The sequence below is a fragment of the Tursiops truncatus genome, chromosome 4 (assembly GCF_011762595.2).
Source record: "Tursiops truncatus isolate mTurTru1 chromosome 4, mTurTru1.mat.Y, whole genome shotgun sequence".
In the NCBI taxonomy this organism is placed as follows: domain Eukaryota; kingdom Metazoa; phylum Chordata; class Mammalia; order Artiodactyla; family Delphinidae; genus Tursiops; species Tursiops truncatus.
In genome coordinates, this window is record NC_047037.1 from 3,567,885 (window position 1) to 3,586,842 (window position 18,958).

Consider the following 18,958-nt stretch of genomic DNA (forward strand, 5'->3'; position numbering starts at 1 on the left):
TCTCCTATCCCTGGAAAAAATTCTGAAGTAGTATCTTAAATAAAAACTCGAGGGACTTCCCTGGTGGCCCAGCGGTTAAGACTCTGCGCTCCCAATGCAGGGGGCCGGGCTTCGATCCCTGGTCAGGGAACCAGATCCCGCATGCGTGCCGCAACTGAGAAGTCTGAATGGGGCAACTAAGACCTGGCGCAGCCAAATAAATATTTAAATAAATAAATATTAAAAAAAAAAAAACCAAAACCTCGAGGCCCTTTCCCTATAATTTGCAACATTCAACTCTGTACTGTAGAAAACTGGCCTCTGTGACATAACAAATATTACCTTTTAAAAGCAAACAACGGCACCGCATATACGTGGCTTTCTTATAAACAGTGCCAACTTCATTTAACAAAACTGATAGCTGTACTATGCAGAGTTAAATAAAGCTTTTAGAAATGAATTTTGGTAGATGGCCTAACAACGAATGTTTATCTACAAAGGGAACAAATTTATATAAGGTCCTTAAGCACAAGGATTTTATCTGATACTGATTTTTATCCTATACAGGGGCGTGTAGGATGTCAACATTTATTCAGTAAGCAAATGAAATGAAAATATAGAATATTTACATTTTAAAAGGCCATACACACCATAATTAAAAATGACAACTGAGTGAGAACTTCTGATATGCCAACAGTTAGGTTTACAGAGCCTTGTAGTAGGGGTGGGTATCACCTGACAGATGTGTAAAGTTGATAAAGGGAAATGTGTTGTTACTCAAATTTTGATTTAGGGCAAATTTCAAAGTCTTGTGATTAATATATTCATCAGTAGAGACTGTAACAGTCTAAATATTAATTGTAGAGTTAGGATTAAGAATAAATTCTTCAAATTAGAAAATAGAACTGAAAGACATTCCAGAAGTCTGACACATATTATTACCTTGTGTCTACTTCAAATAAACAGTGCGAAGAATTAAAAAATAGGAGATGTCTACGTAAAAATGACTAACAAACTGCCTTTTTTTCCCTTCGTAACAAGATTCATATATTTTTGTCATGATGATATTAGAATTTACTTTTCTTTAAAAGCCTATTTGAGTCAGGTTTTCATTATTTTTCTCCCTGTTTTAGTGATGTGTAGGTTAAAAGGACAAAGCAATCGGCCTCCTGTTAGTAGTAAGAACATCTCACCACAGCAAGGTGGTTACATCGGCCTCGCTGACAAATTCTGAGGTTTCCAAAGACACATGTCATCAGAGGTCCCATGACTCCAACTGATGGATGGATTTACCTTCTAAGATGTGGTAAAACATTAAATTAAGACAATTTATTTCTCAGATAGGTACTTAAAACCTGTATTATACTTTATAGTCACATGGTGGGATATTTTTGGCCTGGTCAGGAGTAATTCTATTCCTCACTGACCACAAGAATCAATTCATGAAAGAGGTTAAAAAGAGAGGATACAAGAGTAAATTTCACGTTTTATCCAAATTTCTAATTATTATCACATTTTCACTATCAAAATTTTTAAGTGAACTCTTCAGTTCTTTGTTATAATGCAGGAGGAGTATTTTCTCAAGCACTGTTGACTGTTATAATACACATTTACTTATTTTATACCTAGCTTAGTGGAGGAACAAGATATTTTTGGTTAGAGATACTGCAGTGTAAGATTCTACTGCTATAGTTATTTAGCTTTTCTTCCTCTAGAAACGGAGGAAGGTAAAAACGTATCTCCCCTTCAACAACTTGTCTTACAGATTTGGTCCACGGTGATAATGCAATTTCATGGAAGTAATCTCACGAACTGAAGTTTTACGTACTGCTTTAAGAAGATGCTTTCGAACATTTTTGTGAGCAAACTTAATGCGATTGCCCTGATTTTTATACAGGTACACCTCGGAAATATTGTGCGTTCAGTTCCAGACACCATAATAAAGCAAACATCACAACAGAGTGAGTCACATGAATTTTTTGGCTTCCCAGTGCACATAAAAGTTATGTTTACACTATACTGTAGTCTATTCAGCGTGCAATAGCACTATGTCTACAAAAACAAGGAACATACCTTAATTATAAATAATTTATTGCTAAAAAATGCTAACTATCATCTGAACTCCCAAAAGCATAGGTTCCGGTACACGGGCCTCTCACTGTTGTGGCCTCTCCCGTTACGGAGCACAGGCTCCGGACGCGCAGGCTCAGCGGCCATGGCTCACGGGCCTAGCCGCTCTGCAGCATGTGGGATCTTCCCGGACCGGGGCACGAACCCGCGTCCCCTGCATCGGCAGGCAGACTCTCAACCACTGTGCCACCAGGGAAGCCCAAGGTTTATTATTTAATAAGAAAAAGGCCAACCCCTTCAGACACATGAAAGGGTATTATTCTCATTCATAATAAGAGCAATGCAATTATAATTAAACGTTCTTCCTTATCTATTAGATTGGTCAAGGTCAAATATTTGGTGGTGCCACATTGCCTGGGTAAGGATGTAGGGAAAAGGCAGACGCACCTACGTTGGGAGTAGAACCTTGGTACAACTTCTCTGGAGAGCAAGAAGGATAATATCTATTACAATTGAACATGCATACATCCTTTGTTCTAACAATCTAGAAATTCTAGGTATTTGTCCTACAGCTATATTTACACAAGAAAGATAGCAAGTACAAAGATAGTCCGTGAAGCCTTATTTGTGATGGGAAAACAGTGGAAATAACCTATATGCCCATTGTAGGGAACCTGTTATGTAGACTATGAACATTCCTTCAATGAAATAACATATCGTTATAATGGAGCTGATCTACATATATGAATAGGGGAGAATCTTGAAGGTAAATGAACAAAAGCAAATGCAGAAAAAAAATGATGTCTTTGGGAGGGGAACGAATGCCAGGCAATGGGGAGGAAGACAGTTTTACTGCACACTTTTTGTGCTGTTTGAACTTTTTACTGTGTATATGCATATCACCTATTTAACACTGTTTTTAAAAAATGCAATAGTCTGGTTAAAGACAAACCACTAAAGAAGAGGTGACGTTTTAAATTGAGAAAGAAGGAAGATAAGAAAAAGTGTGGAAATGAAGAAAATAACTGGAAATAATCCGAAACAAACACATTTCTTTGTGTATTATTACCTTGTTGTAGAAACTATTGTTTTATATAATCTATGGGGACAGAGTTTAAAATAAGTTGGTAGCCAAGTAGACAGGAAACATAAATATACAGTACGTATACAGGTTTATAACTTGGCAAATGCCAAAACAAAACCCCATATCTAACCTAATTCTCCAGAGAAAGAAAGGCAAAAAGGACGTTCTCCATTAACTACGTAAAAGAATGCAATGGGGTGATGGAAAGTACGGCTGTTGTCAATAAACTGAATTACTGTGTGTTTAGCAAGATCACAGCTCAGCACAGCTCAGCTACTTTAGGTGTGAAAAGTGATGGACTGGAAATCAGGAAGCCAGGAGTTTGAATCCCGGCCCTGGCACTTATTAGCTATGTGATCCTAATCACGTAATTTAATCTAAATTTTAGCTTCCTGTGATAATGAAACCTGCCTCTCAAAGTGAGAGGACCAAGTGGGATAATGAATGCAAAAGTACAGTATAACAGTATAAAATACAGTATGATGTCCAGTACCCCAGGCTCCACGCCCATCATAATGTCAACAGAATTGGAAACAAAGCCCCTAACTGTTCTCCTTCCTTGTCTCCGGGCTTCTTGGGGTGCCTCTTACTCATGTCTATCTATGGAGGGCCTGGAAAGTAGTAAGGGCTCAATGAATCTCTGCTTTATAAATTAGTCTTAAAGTAGACGTTTTAAAAAGCAACCAACTTCTAAGAATTTTTGGCAAGTTTCTCCCGATATACTGATACCATCAGAAGAATGTACCCGATTGCTTAGAATAGCTACACCCGTATGAATAAATCACTGTCACTGTCTGATTCTCAATCTATTTCACTTACAAGCTTTAACTTCTGACTTTGTTTCTTCTTATGCTCTGCAGGGTGAGACCTGCATAACACCTCCAAGGGCCAGCTGACCATATCTTTCCCCTAACTCAGTGACAAGTCATAATTACATACTGACGTTTTGATCTTGACCAACTGGGAACTGAGAACATTCTTTTCTCCCTAATTTTCCTTGGACCTGCTTGAGCAAATCTCTGAGTGGCTGCTATCTCATCAAGAGATCCGGTTTCAACTCTAAGGAAAAAAAAAAAATCAAGGAAACGTGATCATTTGCTATAATGGGGTGATATTTGGCTGGAAGTCCTAAAAATTAACTCAGACCTCCCCACTCTACCCAAACTTGAACAAAATAACATAGTATAGCGATCCAAACAAAAGTAACACATCTACATAAAGTAGAGATTACAATTTTTTTCTTACACGTAGAATACCATTTCCCCATCCCATTTCTCAAGTGGATGTGATTTGTTTAAAAATTGACAGACATTTAATCAACCCAGGGTGTCTGTTCTATGTCTTGATCTGGTCCCATCAGGGGCTCTTTCCTACAAGGTTGGAAAAATGTCCAATTCGAAGTTGCTTCTGGCGCAGTCACGCAGAACCATACTATTCCTTCCACATCATCCTTCTGTCCTTGAACTTTCCATGGGTCATAGTGTTTCAGAGTTCCCAGTGCTGTTTTCTGGGACTAGTGGGTCCCTATCCTTTGATGTTTGGGATCCTGAAAACTTCATCCTGAAGTGGCTCCACCCTTTTCTTTTCAGAAAACCCATGAGGAGAGGGTGTCACTTGTCTAGATCTGTGAATGTTTCTTTGGAAAAATCTCTCTGATAAACGAGTTGCCATCTTTCCCTGGCTGTGACGGCAAGAGAACTCCTTGTTCTCCAAACATCCGAAGGTCTCACTCCAGTTTCCTTTGTTCATTTAACCTCCCTGTAGAAGAACAACCTTTGTGAAGAGATGTAGACCTGCCCACTTCTCCCAGATATGCTGACAGTAATATCCACAAACACCGACTCCCATCTGGAAGGCGGGCACACTCCACAGAGAGGGAATTCCAGAGCATGGAGGGACATAGCAAAACCCTTGTTCGAAGCCCCCATATCTACGGCCAGTATCTGATGGGGGAGGATGGTAGATATCAGAGGGGCTGATCACACACCAGCTCCATCAGAGTTGGGCAAAGGTGTCGGTGGTTGAGTTGGTCCAATCTGAAGAGATTAAGTTGGCTTGGGCAATAAGCATTTCAGAGGAGACAGTGGAAAACCAAGTCTTTCTCCAAAGTTTGTAACTGCATCGGATTCTGGAAAGCTAGGGAGAAAGGAATCCACCCAAAATGTGACTAAACTGAACTTCCTGTCAGCCTAATGACTGATTTCCTATTAGCTTATGGGCATATTTGGTTTAGAACAAATAAAGCTGGTATTCCTTGCCCTGAAAACAAACGAAATCCAATCCTACTTTCAGTAACTCTTATATTGGTGGTAGCTGGGGCAGCTGCTGCACACACAGATGGATACAATGTACCTTGTTTTAAAAGCAGAAAGACAATGACCACTGTTTTGCTCTATTTGTATTCACCACATTGATTCTGAAATTTCTCACAACATTAAAGTATAGCACAGCATTTTTAAAAGGTTTATGAAAAAGGAGAACGAACTAAAAAGACAAATTACTGACTCATGAAATGTAAGCAATAGCCCAGTCATGATACTGAGGATACAAGGCTGTTTCGGCACTGAGTATGAAATTGACCTGTGAAATGACTTCTTTTACTTTTTTAATTCAAAGACTATTCTAATATGTCAATTATCCCCCGATTAATTAATAGATTCAACAAAATCCCATCAGGATTTTTTGCGGCAATTGAGAAGTTTATTCCAAAATTTCTGGGCAAATGCAAAAGACTTGGGTAGCTAAAATAATCCTGAAAAATAAAAACAAAGTTAGAGGACATATACTACCTGATTTGAAGACTTAGTGCAAAGCGACAGTCATCAGAACAGTGAGTGTTGGTTTAAGAATAGACTAGAGATCAGCCAACTTGCTTTATAAAGGGCTAAATAATAAATATTTTAGTCTTTGAGGCCATATAGTCTCGTTTACAACTCCTCAACCCCGGTGCTGGAGCAGGAAGGCAGCCCCAGACAACATGTAAATGAACAGGCATGGCTATGTTACACTGAAGGTTTATTTACAAAAGCAGGCAGTGAGCTGGCTTTGGCCCATAGGCTACAGTTTGCTGATTTCTGGAATAGACTAAGAGAACAGATCAGAACGTCCAGAAACAGTCCCATACTTATAAAGGCTAGTTTTTGACAGAGGGGCTAAATAATTCAATGGGGGTGATGGGGGGAAAGCATGTCTTTTCAACAAGCAGTGCTGGAACAACCAGATAACTGTATGGGGCAAAAGGAACCTTGACCCCTACCTCAAATTTTGCACACAAATTTATTTGAAATGGCTCATACATTTAAGTGTAAAAGCCAAAATTATGATACTGTAAAAAAAATTGGAAAATAAACAGATGAGTGGGAGGGGGATCTACTATCTACAATCTACAAGGACTGTAATTTCATAAAAGAAAGGACATTTTAACAATAAAATGGCAAAAAGCTGTAATGTCAGTATATAAGGCAGGCCTTTAAATTGAAAAGAAAAAGAAAAAAAAAGAAAAAATATTGGAGAATATCTTTGCTTCCTTGGGAGTAGTCAAAGGTTTCTCAGAATGCATAAAGCACTAACCATAAAATAAAAAATTTGATAGAGTACATAAAAAACAAAAACCTCTGCCCACCAAAAGATATTTCAAAAATGAAGAGGCAAGTCCCAGACTGGGGAAAGATATTTGAACTACATAAATCTGACAAAGGATTTTTATTTAAAATATATAAAGAGTGCCAACAAATCAATGTAAAGAGACAAACAACAATAAAAATGGATAGCGAGCTTGAACAGACATTTCAAAAAAGATATATAAATGGTGTATAGCACATGAAAAGATGTGTCTTCTTTTAGGAAAATGAATGCTACGTTTCAGGTGTGTGCGGTGTAGGTGTCAGGGTTAGGGAGAAGCTTGACTTTGCTTTATTATCTTGTTTGGCTTAAGTGGGGTTTAATGAGGTGTTTATGGGTGCCGAGTTGACAATGGTAAACGGCGATGAGTCCGAAAAGTGCCAACCTGGTTAGGCTGAACTGCGCTGCGCAGAATTCCCTTCCACACCCGTGTCTGGTTAGGTGGGCACCAAGAGGCATTGTGCGCAAGAGTTGGTGGTTGGAAAGAAGGGAGCAGAGAGATGGTTTCCACGTGTGGAAGGCTGGTGCTGGGGCATCAGGGTGCTCATAGGTGTTGCTGCTTCTCTGTAGGCTCATCTCACTGGCGTAGGGCTCCACCCTCCCCGGGACACTCCTTCAGCTCCTCCGACCCCTGGCCTGGGGACGTATTTATTTACCTCGATGGTGCCGGGAGCCACCTTCTTCTGCAGAACTCCTGTATCATCACAACCGCAGGCGATGAGAGACTGACATGAGTTCCCAACGGTTCTCGTGGGTTTTAGCTCATGTTCCTGGCTTGCCCTGCAGACTTCAAGCTCTAGCATCAGACAGCAGCCTCCCAGAAACAATTTAACCAGAACCTACAGCCGTGTGGGGTCCTACAGATACATATATATCTCCTTACGCAATTGTACGTAGACTCTCCTATGAGTAAGCAGTCTTCCCTCGGTAGCCACAGGGCATGGGTTCCAGCAACTCCCGGAGTACATGACAATCCGAGGATGCTCGAGCCCCTCCTAGTTGGCCCTCCCCATCCCTGGGCTCTGCATCTGTGGATTCAACTGACTGCAGATCCTGGAGTATTTCCGTGGATGTGGAGAACCAGCTGTACCACTGCTCTGACTGAACCTGCTTGATTCTGCTTGATTCTGATTCTGCTTGATACAGAATCACTGCACGAACCTGTTTCCTGAAATCTCCACGGTTTCCTGAGGAAGGCTTCCTCCACTGTTCCTCACCCCAGTTATGTCCTCCAAAGTCCCCTGGAGAACCAACCCGAGAGTCTCTGATGCCTCGGGTGCCTAAAGGAGCCAAAGAAAAAGTCAATGATGGGGTTGGTGCTGCTGTTAAGAGACAGGATCATCTGGTCCTTCTGAGATAATACGAGAGCAGATTGGAATCATTCGGAATCCGGCACAGCCAAAGGGCAGGCGGGAGAGAAGAAAGATCAGCCTTGTGAGTGGAATGACCACGTGGAGCCCGGTCACCGCATCTGCTGGGGGCTACAGAGGACCCCGACAGCAGGGCCGGCCGGACCTGGAGAGAACCATCAGTACAACAATCAGCCACGTGGCAGCGACGAAATCACACACCGGACACCAAACCTGGTCAGAACCCCGACACAGGAAGCCCCAGCAGTTCCCCCCAGAACATTCAGCAGGGACGGGGCCCAGAGCAGGGCACACACGACAGCTGGCATGTGTGTCGGGCAGTGGCAGTGGTACCAGACGGGCCACGAGACCAAAAGGCGGTGCTCAGTGCTAACAGTCCTGAGGATGCTCAGGCCTGTGGCGACACCGTTGTGAAAAGGCTGAGGACAGAGATGAGGGAGAAGGGAAGGAGTAAAGGAGTCCCTCCAGGGAATGGGTAATTTGGCAGCAGAGGAAGAGGAAGTTGGTCCCTGGCAGGTCCCTGGAGGAGTTCCAGAGCCAGAGCAGAGCCCAGTTTCCTGCCAGCTCAACTGAGCAACGCTGAAGACCAGCCAGGCCAGGGTCAGGGTCTCCACATAGAAAAGTAGTTACTTTATCCATCCACCTATCCATCCATCATCTATCGATCTATGCATCTCTCCATCCATCCATCCATCCATTTATGTATGTATATATCCATCTATCCATCTCTCTCTCTCTCTCTCGACCTCCCTACCTATTTGAATAAATTTGACACGCAACACTGTATAAGTTTAAGGTGTAAAATGTGTTACTTTGATAAATCTGTATACTGTAACATGATTGCCGATGTAGCTATACTTATCAATTGTATAATTATAATACGATATTTGGTCTATATTCATTAGACTGTGCACCTCTATGGCTTATTCACTACTCATTACAAGTTTGTACCTGTAAACACCACTACTCTTACCCTGCCGCCCAGCCCCATCCTCTCTGGTAACCACCGCTTTACTGTTTTCCACACGTTTAATTTTTTTTAGATTCCACGTGTAAGTGCTATCGTTCAGTACTTGTCTTTCTCTATCTCATTTAGCACAGTGTTCTCGAGGTCCACCCATGTTGTCACAAACGGGAGGATATTTTCTTTTCTCACAGATGAACAATATTCTGCTGTGTATATGTATCACATCTTTTTTATCCATTCATCCATTGGTGGGCATTTGGGTTGTTTCTGTATCCTGGCTATTGTCAATAAAGCTGTGATAAAAATGAGGGTGCATATATCGCATTGAATTCCTGTTTTCATTTCTTTTGGGTGTATACTTAGAAGTGGAATTGCTGGATTATATGGTAAATAAATCCATTTTTAAATTTTTTGAGGAACCTCCATAGTGGGTGGACCTATCTGCATTCCCACCAGACAGGGACCCCTTTTCACCACATCCTCACCAGCACCTTGTCTCGTCTTTTTTTTTTTTTTTTTGCGGTACGCGGGCCTCTCACCGCTGTGGCCTCTCCTGTTGCGGAGCACGGGCTCCAGACGCGCAGGCTCAGTGGCCATGGCTCACGGGCCCAGCCACTCTGCAGCATGTGGGACCTTCCCGGACCGGGGCACGAACCCGTGTCCCCTGCATCGGCAGGCAGACTCCCAACCGCTGCGCCACCAGGGAAGCCCTCTTGTCTTTTTTGATTACATCCTTTCTGACAGGTGTGAGGTGATAGTTCACTGTGGTTTTGACTTGCATCTCCCTGACGATGGGTGATGTTGAGCACCTTTTCACATGCCTGTTGGCCATCTGTGTATCTTCTTTGGAGAAATGTCTATTTAGTTCTTCTGCCCATTTGTCAATCGGTTTTTGTTGTTGTTATTGAATTGACAGTTCTTTATATATTTTGGACATTAACCTCTTACCAATATGTGCTTTGCAGAAATATTCTTTCATTTGGTAGGCTGTCTTTTCATTTTGTTACTTGTCTGTTTTGCTGTGCTGAAGCTTGTGGGTTTGATGTGGCCCTATTTGTTGATTTTTGTTGTTTGTGCTTTTGGTGTTGTGTCTCCCAAATTACTGCCAAGACCAATAAGGATGAGCTTCTTCCCTATGTTTTCTTCTACAAGTTTTAGGGCATCAGGTCTTATGTTGAAGTCTTGGATCCATTTTGAGTTGATTTTTCTGAGTGGTGTGAGCCAGGGGTCTAATTTCATCGTTCTGTGTGTGTTTCTAGTTTTCCCAGCACCATTAGTTGAAGAGGCTATCCTTTCCCCATTGAGCATTCTTGGATCCCTTGTTTAAATATTAGTTGACCATATGGTTCTGGGATGTCTATTCTGTTCCACTGGTAGATGTGCTTATTTTTGTACCAGTACTGTTTTTATTACTATGGTTTTGTAGTATAGTTTGAAATCCAGGAGCACGATATCTCCAGTTTTATTCTTTCTTGGCTATTCAGGATCTTTCATGGTTCTGCCCAAATTTTAGGACTGTTTCTTCTCTTTCTGAAGAATGCCTTTGACATTCTGATGGGGGCTGCATTGAATCTGTAGATGGCTTTGGGTAGCATGGCCACTTTATCAATATTAATTCTTCTGATCCATGAACATGAGATGTCTTTCCATTTGTCTGTGTCTTCAGTTTCTTTCAGCAAAACTTTATAGTTTTCATTGTACCGATCTTTCACTTCCTTGGATAAATTCATTCCTAAGTATTTCATTGTTTTTAATGCTATTGTGAATGGGATGGTTTTCTTTATTTCTTTTTCAGATGCTTCATCACTAGTGTAAAGGAATGCAATTGATATCTGTATGTTGATTTTGCATCCTGTCACTTTACGGAAATCATTGATTAACTGCAACAATTTTTTGACTAAGTCTCTGGGATTTTCTCTATACAGGATCACATCATCAGCAAATGATAACAATTTTACTTCTTCCATTCTTATCTGGATGCCTTTTATTCCTTTGTGTTGCCTAACTGCTCTGGCTAGAACTTCTTGGACTATATTGAATAGGAGCGGTGAGAGTGGGCATCCTTGCCTTGTTCATGATTTTAGAGGAAACACTTTCAATTTCTTCTCTCCAATGAGTATAATGTTAGCTGTGGGTCTGTTGTATACGGCCTTTAGTATGTTGAGGTATGTTCCTTTTATACCTAGGAAATGACTTCTCCTTTAGCTTAGGGCTAGCAAAACCCAGGAATCAGTATTTACTGTTCCACACAGATTTAATAATGCAGAGTCTGCTAATTAGGAACTCACTGGTGAAGAGCCCCAGGTGTCTTTGGCAAAACTGCAAGGACTCAGAATCTCTTCGTAGCGTTCTTCCCTCCCTGGATCACCTCTTTCATCTCCCTCCCAAAAACCTGTTTTAGAGAGTGACCTAATATAGTGAATTTATACCAGAGTGTAAAATCCAAGAACAGGTGTGCCTTCTTCCAGGATTTAAGTAATTTAAATTTTCTCTATACCTGGGGAATGAAAGGTTCAGTTGAGAACTGGGTTTGAACTCCAGTTCTGCTACCTACTTCTTATGTGACCTGTGTGCCACGTGACCTCCACGGGCCTCAGTTTTCTGATCTATGAAGTGTGTGTGGGAGGGTAAATGCTATCTCCACGGCAAAGCTGTATGGATTAAATTAATTCAACACATTTTTTACTGTAGGCCTACAGGATCGCCAGGCATTGTTCCAGGTGCTGGGAATCCAGAAGTGACGTAAACATAGACAAGTGCCTGTGCTCGTGGAGCTTACATGCTAACTAGAGAAAGGGTAGCATCACCAACTCATAAACAGAGAAACACAGGATGCCAGGAGGGAGAAGTGCTATGGAGAAAAGCCACGTTTGCAGGTGGGGTAGGGCAAGTTGGGGGTTGTCACATGAGACCTTCCCTGGAAGGTGACACTGAGCAGATACCTGCAGGGAGGCAGGGAGTGTGCCACGTGAGTTTCTGGGGGAAGACAATGCAGGCAGAAGGAAGAGCAAATGTCAAGGCTCCATGGAAGGAGCCTGCTTTAGAGTATTGGAACCAAGAGTGACAGTTGGCGATTTCAGCATGATTCTGTAAGGTCTTGCGTGTTTTTACTTAGCGAGGTGAGAATCATGGAGAGTTTTTAGGCCAAGAATGGACGTACTCTGATTCACACTCTAAATGGATCCTCTGATGCAGGAGTATACGCTGCAGGAGGGATAAGGCAGAAGCAGCGAGATCACATAGGAGACTCCACGGTAATCCAGGGGAGGGAAGCAGCTGATGGAGGCCGGGGCCAGAGTGTTACTACTAGAAAGAGTAGTACTAAATGGTTAGATCTGGGTTTATGCTGAATATTTATTTTGAGCTGGTGAGACGGGATCTGGCTAGGCTGTGTGAGAAGACTCAAGGTCTTAAGCTTTAGCAACTAGAGAAATGGAGCTCCCATACATTGAGGTGGGGGCACTGGAGGACCTGGATTGGCAGGAGGCGGGTGGGTTGTGTCCTCAACAGTCTGGTTTGGGACCTGATTGCTGGGTGTTCAACTGGACATGTCAAGTAGGCGAGCCAATCCGTGTGAAAGCACCTGATCCATGGCCAGGCTTTGTATGAATGTACGAACGCAGGTTAGAAACAAGTGAATTCATGTCGCTCCATGACAACTGTGTGCTCTCTCCCAAGACCAGAGTGAATGAGCACATGTGGTTACACGTGTAAACCACTGCTCTCTCTGAAAATGCTGGGGGACACTGTCAGCTTTCTTCTTTGAGCGGCGGCAGAAGCAGCAGCAACAACAGAAGCAAGTGAATAATGATAACCTAGTTAGAATAAAATTATGGAAATCCCTGATGAACTTTAATTTCAGATCTCTCTCTGGCTTTCAAATGCTGGGTATCGTTGCTTCTTGTATAACTAGTTAGCTACTTTATTCACAATTAGCCTCGACTTACCAATTTAAGAAAATGAAAAATTTGAAAATCTAACGGACCTAAATTATCTATTTCATTCTGTGAAAGCAATGAATACCTCTCCTATTAACTGACTTTTCATTAGTAAGCAAACCACAGTTAATTTCATAAAAAACCAAACCAAGCCATAAAGCATACAATACACTCTGAAATGATCTCTAAGTTAAGATTTATTTTAAAATGTATTTGATGCAGTTGGTGACGGAGGAACGCGCTCTATTAGAAAGCTTTTAGAGCCTGCTAATACTAACGTGCTTTTCTTCTCAAACAAATATGGATGCCTGTGGTTTTCCTGTTTATTTTTTTAAACATCCTAGGCACAAATTTTATCATTCCTTTTTGGAAAATACCTACTGGCAGATACTGTCCTGCCATTACCACGAAAACAATGCTTTCCAGTAACAGGTATGAGCATCAATACAGTGCATCTCACTGGGGTGTAGGTGGCCCGAGATACTAAAAATAAACAACAAGCAGGTTTGATCCTTCTACCGACCCACTCTTAGATCTACGTAGAAGGCCCACTTATTTATTTATTTTATAAAATACCCAGATCCACAGGGAGACAGAAAAAACCAATTATGAATAGGCTATGTCTACGTATTTCTACCACAAAAACACAGCTCTGACCTGTTACCTAACAAGACCCCTTATCCTTAGGATGTGTGTCATCAGAATCTCTAAGATACAAAATACCAGACACAGTGTGTCACAATCTTTCCAAAGCGTTCTTAGCAGAAAAAAAAATACTATAGGAATAAAACATATTCCATTATTTTGCTTCTGAATTTTTCAAGTACACATGAAAAATATTTACACATTAGACTATTTAAAAAGTGCTGGTTTTGAGCACAGGAGTAATTATCTATGATATGAGTGTGCAAATGTAATACCCAATAAGATAGAAAACAACTCCTACTTTACAAATAAATAGACATCTGAATTATAACATTAAAATGTATGTCTACACCGAAAAAGAAATACAGTATTAAAGGACTCTGGGACATACCAGTGATTTATTATGCTTTTCTTTCTTTTTTTTTGATCAAAAATATTTTAAATATTTGAGTATGGTTAAAGGCTCCACAGACAATGTTATGGGAGTATTATGCTTTTCTTTCTGGCCATATATATATTATTCCTGGATAAAGTTTCACTAAACGGATATTTTCTCAGAGAAATGACATCACTGGTGGTTAAGTATTCAACTAAAGACTTGGCATCAGAGACAACTACCAGTATCATACCAACAGACATGCCGTGCACTTAGTAGAAGAGGCAATGAACATATTGATTAGATAAAAAAATCAGCGGACTAAAAATCATACTGAGATACAGCATTTGAAAGTACAACTAGTACTTGACTGATTTAAAACTCGCATACTAAGTGTAATGAACATTACATACTGCGTGAAAAATGTGTTTTGCTTGCCTTGTTAGAAGTTAGGTGGGTTCTGGAAGGAATTATTGGAATGGTTCCTCTGAAAGTGTGAAAAATTAGGTGCTGGAGTGTGGGATATTCAAAAAGTCCCTGTGGCAAGGAGAGGCATCCAAGCCACTCCACTGCCCTTTACGTGACAGATTTGAGCACGACAGTAGTTAAAAGTTCTCAGTAAGGATTCCCAGTCTGAGAGTTTGGGAAAAGGGATCTCGTGGATTCAATGGCACAACAGACTCATTTTATGGTAGATATTTGATAACGATTAGTGGCCAATCAGGTTGATTTGTGAACCTCTGCTCTCATCAACGATTCTCTCTGACACCTACAGCTACCCTGGTTCATTCTTCAGAGCACCGGAAAATGCTGCATGAATCAAAGTGTGTGCCTAAGGTTACTGGAAGAAGAGCAAAGGATGAAGGAAATAGAGAAATAAACAAAACTTAATCACAAATATGGACTATTTAGAGTAACAAGAGACTAGAAAGGATGGGCGTGGTACTTCCAAATTATTAGTAAGTCTTTGTTTTAGTGAACAGCTTTCAAGACACTGGCAAACTTTCCCCTTTAGAGTAACACCTCTGTTTACGAAATCCGATTTCCAAAACTGATAAAGTAGGTGGTGATAATTTGCTTTGAAAACTTCCCATGGGTTTCTAATAAATGTGCATTTAAATGATAATTTGAGTACCAAAGTTTGATTTTTCTTTGTCCTGATAGATTGTCTAATCAAATTTATCCACTGGAGGGATTTAGTTTTTTTTCTGGCAGTACTCTTGAGAGCTTCTAATTCAGCTTTTTTCTTTGAACACTCCCAGGAAAGGGAAGCCTGGTCTCAGAGGCAAAGCTATTCAAACACAGACTGTCCAGAGATGGGTCAGATTTTCCTCAGGTGGAATCGAAATCTGCTTCCCTGTAACTGACACCCTTCTGCTTCTATTTTTGTCCCATTCAGCCATCCAGGAGCAAGTCTAACCCCACACAGCTTCTGAAACATCAGAAAACAGCTATCACGTTCCTCCTAGGTCCTATTTTTCCTAGTAAACATCTCCAGGCTAACTATGTATAATTCAGTGGGAAGTACATGGTCCCTGGAGGCCAAGTTCAGTAGATTCCTGGCTGTATATTATTAGAAAACCTCTCCAAACCTCATCTAAGGCCCCTTCTCTGTGAACGGGAACATCCCAGCCTTACTAGGGTGTTTTGGAGGAGAGATGGGTTCACACAGCGGACGCCCAATCCAGTGAAGAAACTCAAGAATGCAAATAGTTCTTTCCCTCCCCAGCTTATCCCTGTTTGTCCTTCTGAAAATGAAGAGCTCAGAAGGCAATGAGGCACTCCTGATACCATCGGATGGGCTCAGAGTTCCAGAGATTGTGCTCCTAAAAATATCTCCTCAAGGCTTCAAGAACTTCAAGTTCCCACAGAATTGTACTCAGTCAGAAGGCCACACACTTTATTTATATGAAAATAAAGCAAGTCTCTCTTTCCTATCTTGTATCGTGATTTCTTTCTGAATTTTCAATGAAACAGTATACCTTGAGCCGTTTACATTCCACCTTGTTAGTTTTGGAAGATCCTTCGAGTCCATCAAGGAGGCCTTTTCAGAAACGGAATTATTTTATCTAACCTATGAATCCGTTTTCCCTCCTGGTTTGTTTAATCTACACATTTCTGTCATGCAGAGGCTGGAGAAGCCCACGCATTTTGTGAGATGTATGTTCCATAGAACAGACCATACCAGGCTTATAAGCAGCACAACTGCCTGCCCTGAGTTTTCCCTCCTTCTCACCACCTGTGCTTCCGTAACTGATGGGGCTGCAGAGAAAGGTCCTCACGTCACCGGCAATGCAACAGGTAAAACCAGATGACTTATGGGATGGTCCAAAGTAGAAGGGAAGACGTAAGGTTCCCACCCAGTAAAAGGAGAAAATAAAGATTAGTTATACGGGGGCTTCATCACTAAAAACCGACCAAATACAGCCCTGGGGGGTCCCAGTGCCACCAGCTCTGTCATCTTGGATAAAATGTACTGTGCAATGTAGTAAGGAACACAGGTTTTGGAGCCAGACTTCCTGGGTTCAATCCTGATATCATTCGGATTATGCTGGGTAGTTACTTAGTTTCTCTGTGCATGGGTTTCCTATTTGGTAAAATGATAGTTATTACTTTTTTTTTTTTTTTGCGGTACGCGGGCCTCTCACCGTTGTGGCCTCTCCCGTTGCGGAGCGCAGGCTCCGGACGTGCAGGCTCAGTGGCCACGGCTCACGGGCCCAGCCGCTCCACGGCATGTGGGATCTTCCCGGACCGGAGCACGAACCTGTGTCCCCTGCATCGGCAGGCGGACTCTCAACCACTGCGCCACCAGGGAAGCCCAGTGGTTATTACTTTTTGCTTTGATACCAAAACAAGATCCAAACCTCAATGGAAAGGAAGGAAGAAAGGAAGAGAGAGGAAAATAAAAGAGGGGAGGTAGGAGCCAGGGAGGGGGATCACAGGAAGGTGAAGGTCTAGTCTGAGTCTTGCTTTTTAAATTGTGCACTCCAACTGACAACTCAGATAGGTTTTACTTCCCTCTACGTTGAGAAGTCAAGCCAGATGAAATAAGAATTCTGCTTGGTGGCCAACAGACAGAGTCAATGCCCTCTGGGTCTTTTCCTTTCCAAAGTGGAGAATGCTGCTATATTTAGAACAGATAACCAACAAGGACCTACTGTAGAGCACAGGGAACTCTGCTCAATATTCTCTAATAACCGAAATGGGAAAAGAATTTGAAGAAGAATAGATACATGCATATGTATAATTGAATCACTTTGCTGTACACCTGAAACTAACACAACACTGTTAATCAAAAATGCTCCAATATAAATTGAAAATTAAAAAAAAGAATGAATTTAAAGTCATCAAATGACCGACTTACAGGCAGTAGAAAGTTATGTGAAGAATTCTTAAAGGATATAATCTTGTCTTAAGTAAGTGAAAATTCGCCCATGTTCTGATGACACTGCTCTTATACTTTCTTCAGTCATTTATGTGTGGCTTTCCATTAATCCATCATTTTAATTAATGGACTATTATAAATTCTTCTTTATTGCATTTTCCTGACATGATTTCTCAGTCTCTGTGGGTCACACTCTCCGCTCTAGTGCATGTGGAATTCACATGGGCAGCTGGAGCCGGAAGCCTGGCCGTGGTGGGCTCCCTCGCCCCCAGGTCAGGCCTGGTTCCCCTGGCTCTAGGGCTGGCACCAGCCCACCCTCTGCCCCTACTTCCACCCATAACATGCTGTCTTACGTTACACTCAAACATGTACCACAGAAAGGCGACATGAGGAAGGATGAAAAAAAGCAACGAAGTATGCGTAAAGGGCTGGGGTGAGGGAATAAACAATTTTTCACATTCTGCTTCCATTTACATATAATCAGCCCTGGGACGTTGCCTATGCTAAGAGAACAGACATGAATTCCTAGGTATGTACACTGAAGAATATGTATATATATATATATACACACACACATGTGTATATATATATATATATAGGCAACAGAACACATTGCTAAAAATGGATGAATATTTCATACTGACCTTGGGGGGTTTAAACGGATAGTCTGGTGAAAAGGTAATGTCAAGAAAGAACACCCCTCCTTCATAGACAGATCCTGGGGGTCCCAATATAGTTGACCTCCATTCATAAATGTTGTCTCCTTTGGGTCCAGCACTGAAATAAGACATACAAATAAAATGTGCTTAGAGATCATACAAAGCTTGGAATTTAAAAAATATCTATTTACGGTAACAATCAATTGAGCCATTCCATAAAAACACACCGAAGTTAATAGATTAATTCTACATAAGGAGTCACTTGTCAACATCATCAGGATTCTATAAATGGAATATGTTGGTATTACTAAATAAAACAGAACCAAGAAGATTCTGTTTTGCCATTCATAACCCTAAACTTATGAAACTAAAGATTCCAAGGACCGTAGACCAGAGGTAGGAGCACAAATGTTTGATAAAGCATAAAACTATTTCTGGGATCCTGAAAAGGGTGATACAGTGTCAAAAAGATAAATTTTCAAAGCTACAAGGGACACTAGAGAAAGAAAATACCCTAATCCTTTGTTAACTAAGAACACAAAAGAGGTTCATGGAGATCAGTAAATGTTCATCATTGATAAGACTCAGCTCTAGTATCATTCCCATCTGAATCTTCTTTTCTCTCTCTATCCAAAGATTCCTGGCCAACGCCCACACCCTCCAACTAGTGTGGTCTATAGAAGATAAGATGCAACCTTTTGTTTTATACCTGTGTTGTGTAACTGTTTGCTTTTTCCATCCCTCCCTGGAAGTTCTTTGAGGAACAGATTTTGCCTTGTCTTCAGTGCCTAGTAAGTAAATGTTTATTGGATGATGAAGCTGGGTTAACAGTGAAGCAAGGGGAAGCCACATGGCTACTAGCAG

The 18,958-nt window shown here is 41.3% G+C and overlaps 1 protein-coding gene across 5 annotated transcripts in view; it reads right to left on the reverse strand.

Moving 5' to 3' along the window:
- Positions 1-18,958, reverse strand: part of UBE2E2 (ubiquitin conjugating enzyme E2 E2) — a 360,739-nt gene that overhangs the window by 62,268 nt on the left and 279,513 nt on the right. For 4 of the 5 annotated variants that reach the window (XM_073803655.1, XM_019948609.3, XM_073803657.1 and 1 more), the window contains one exon: positions 18,080-18,212. In XM_073803655.1, the coding sequence (XP_073659756.1) occupies positions 18,080-18,212 (133 nt within the window). Of the gene's footprint in view, positions 1-7,915; positions 8,035-18,079; positions 18,213-18,958 lie in introns of all 5 variants that reach the window. The other variant, XR_012331277.1, reaches the window with a different exon arrangement.